The sequence below is a fragment of the Myzus persicae genome, unplaced genomic scaffold (assembly GCF_001856785.1).
Source record: "Myzus persicae strain clone G006 unplaced genomic scaffold, MPER_G0061.0, whole genome shotgun sequence".
Classification (NCBI taxonomy): Eukaryota; Metazoa; Arthropoda; class Insecta; order Hemiptera; family Aphididae; genus Myzus; species Myzus persicae.
Genome location: NW_019101463.1, coordinates 5,891 through 9,018, shown reverse-complemented (window position 1 = coordinate 9,018; position 3,128 = coordinate 5,891). Strand labels below are relative to the sequence as shown.

The window sequence follows — 3,128 nt, the reverse complement described above, 5'->3', positions numbered from 1 at the left end:
AGCTTGATTTGATGAATTAGAATCTAAACGAGTTGAAACTTTGCGAGAATTACTATCTGGAATAACAATATCATGTTTTTTGCATAATATAACAGATCTATCAAACATTTGTTTGTATTCACTGTCATCATTTCTCATACTATCTAATGTACTTCTCAAACTATTAACATTTTTCATTGCCAAAACAAGATTAAGATTTGGTTCTTGGAGTAAGGTACTAACTTTTAAAATTAACATTAAAATTGGATTCATCATATGCATACCAAAAATGAAATCAAAGGTTTTTAATTGATATAATAAACCAATTCCTTTAGCTCTCATCTCTGGCACTGAACAATTTTCACAAATGTTTTCTATTGCAATAATCAAAACTTCATAATTATTCATAATTGCTTTCACAGCTTCTGCTCGACAAGCCCATCTTGTATTTGAACATGACTTCAATGTGTGGAGTTTATCACCAGTTTCTTTTGCAACTTTTTCCAGAGTTGCGTGTCGCATAGGACTACTTTCTATAAAGTTATATATGAATTGAACAGTTCCTAAAAAATTAAAAACTAATCGATTTTGTTTTCCTTTAGAATTTGATTTTTCACATATAGAATCAACCAACACTAAATTTAAGCAATGAGCGTAACAATGTACATACATTATGCTATTGTTTTTCTCTTTGCATTTTGATTGAACGCCATTTAAATGACCAGACATGGTCGATGCTCCATCAAAACAAACAGATAAAACATCTTCCCATTGTTTATTCATAAGATCCAATACACTACATAATGAATTAAAAATGTCTTGCGCTGTGGTTGATTTTAAACGTTGCAATGACACTAATGTTTCAATTGGTCGATTTTTTTCTTCGTCAAAATAACGAATTATAATAGAAATTTGTTCGTGATGACCCACATCACTGGTTTCATCAGCCAATATAGAAATAAATGAATTTTGAACATTAATTTTAATTGTTTGTAAAATAACATTATGAATAGACATAATCAAATCATTTTGTATGCGATTACTTGTGTACAGTGCATGTTTTGGACCTTCTATGAGATGTTTTTTTAAAACAGTATCATATTTTGATAGTAAATTAACCAACTCTTTAAAAAGACCTTGATTTACACTGTGTGAACTTTCATTATGCCCACGGAAAGGTCTACCACCTTTGACTAAACAAATTACAATGTCAATTAAACGATTCATAGTTAGTCTATTATTTTGGCGTTCTATTTCTTTTTGACTAGTTTCATATGCATGTCGTTCATCTATCTTAGAAGCTATAGATTTATTGTGTATATAGTTATGTAAAGCTGTAGAACTATTCAAATGGTACTTTGATAATTGATGTTTTTTAAATGCCTCCCCGGCTCTATACCATGCACTGAACCCTTTTTCAAAAAAAGTAGAATCAATTTGACCACAGTTTTTTTCATTACCTTTAAACATTCTGCAAGGGAAGCAGAAGGCAGCATCAGCTGTAGGACTGTATTCTAGCCAATCGTACTGTTTATACCACTCTTTATGGAATGATCTAAATTTATTACCTTGAAGTTTTCGTGGATATAAACTTAAAATTGGTTTGTAACCACCTTTTAATATTCTCTCTTTTAAATTTAAGTGTGTTAACGACGATGGATGGATTGGATCATGTATATCAATAGAACTAACTGAAAGATAATAATAACTTAAATTAGTAATAAGTAATGACTAATGATAAATAATAATAATACCTGTAAATATTTACATACCTGTAACTTGAGCATCAGATGAAGTAATAACTTCTAAATTTGTCATGTAATCTTCTTGGCTTGTATTTTCACATTCTATTACTTGAGTATCAGATGAGGTGACAACTTTTAAATTAGGCTCTTTTTCTTGACTTGTATTATCACATTCATCATTTATTTGATTTTCACTGTTATGCTTCTTAAAACAAAATACAAAATAATATATGTATACTACCTTGCTAAGCAAAAGTGCTATAAAAATAAATATACATTTATTAATTTTTAATTTTTATTCTCAATTATATTTTATTAAGACAATCAGCTAATCATTGTTGTATTTCGATAAATAAATATATTTTTGCTTCTATTTTTATGTGCATCTTTTAAAATTTAAAATGCATATTTTAAAATTTTTTATCGCATACAATATACAAATAATAATTTTTTTTCAAGTAACAGCACTTTTGCTTAGCAGGGCACTAGGACAGTATTCAAGAGTAGAGCATTTAATACTTTAATTTATAATTTAATAGCTAAGCTATATGCATGTAATGTACTATATCCTACAGATTATAAGAAAATAAATAGTCTGTGTATTATTATACTTACCAAGATCAAGTTTGATACAGATGCAGGATCGTCAATATCGTGTTCATTAATTTTATTTATTGGCATAAAAAAGTGTTGTATATTTTGACACGATTTTGCCGCTACATTTAACTTAATTCTTTTTTTTTCACGCTCTTTAGCAGCTCCTCCTTTTGTAGTTATACTTTTGTTAATATCCATCGTTCAATCGTACAATCAAATTCAATTTAAAAATAAAATTAAAACACAACAAAGTCTCACCACGGACGCGAAAGACGTATCGTGTAGGTATGATTTGTGTACACACTACACGCTACACAGTCCGTCAGTCCACAGCACACGAACGCGAGAATATTAGTAATAACTAATAACTAATAATAACAATAGTACTGAATTTGTAAAAATAACATATTATCATGATATGATATTATATTATATTATATGATGATGGAAAACCCTACGTAAACGGTAAACTTGTATTCAATTATTCGGTATTCCAATAATAAGATAACAATCTTTACCATATTATTATTTATAGTTATTATTACATAATATTATACATCAATTATATAAATAAACTATAAAAACAATTTTGATACTAGTCAAAATAATATGTTTATACGACTATAATACACCATACTGTATAGTGTATACAAACTTTCAACTACAGAGTGAACATAGTGAATTATTCAATTTTTTCAAATCCACTATTTGGTAATTTCGGTAAATTAAGGCATAGGGCGCTTCGGCCCATGAAAAATCACGGGTCGTGCCTGGGCACGCCCGGCACGCCCTGTGCGCACGCCTATG

The 3,128-nt window shown here is 29.0% G+C and overlaps 1 protein-coding gene across 1 annotated transcript; it reads right to left on the bottom strand.

Annotated features, from left to right (window-relative positions):
• Positions 1-53: 53 nt before the first annotated feature.
• LOC111029233 (zinc finger MYM-type protein 1-like) lies at positions 54-2,519 on the bottom strand (the record flags this gene model as incomplete). The annotated part of the gene is made up of 4 exons (XM_022308186.1): positions 2,340-2,519; positions 1,752-1,929; positions 1,023-1,670; positions 54-860 (listed from the first exon to the last, which is right to left on the bottom strand). Coding segments are annotated over exons 1-4 (1,813 nt in total), but the record flags the coding sequence as incomplete, so codon positions are not given.
• Between the last annotated feature and the right edge of the window lie 609 nt (positions 2,520-3,128).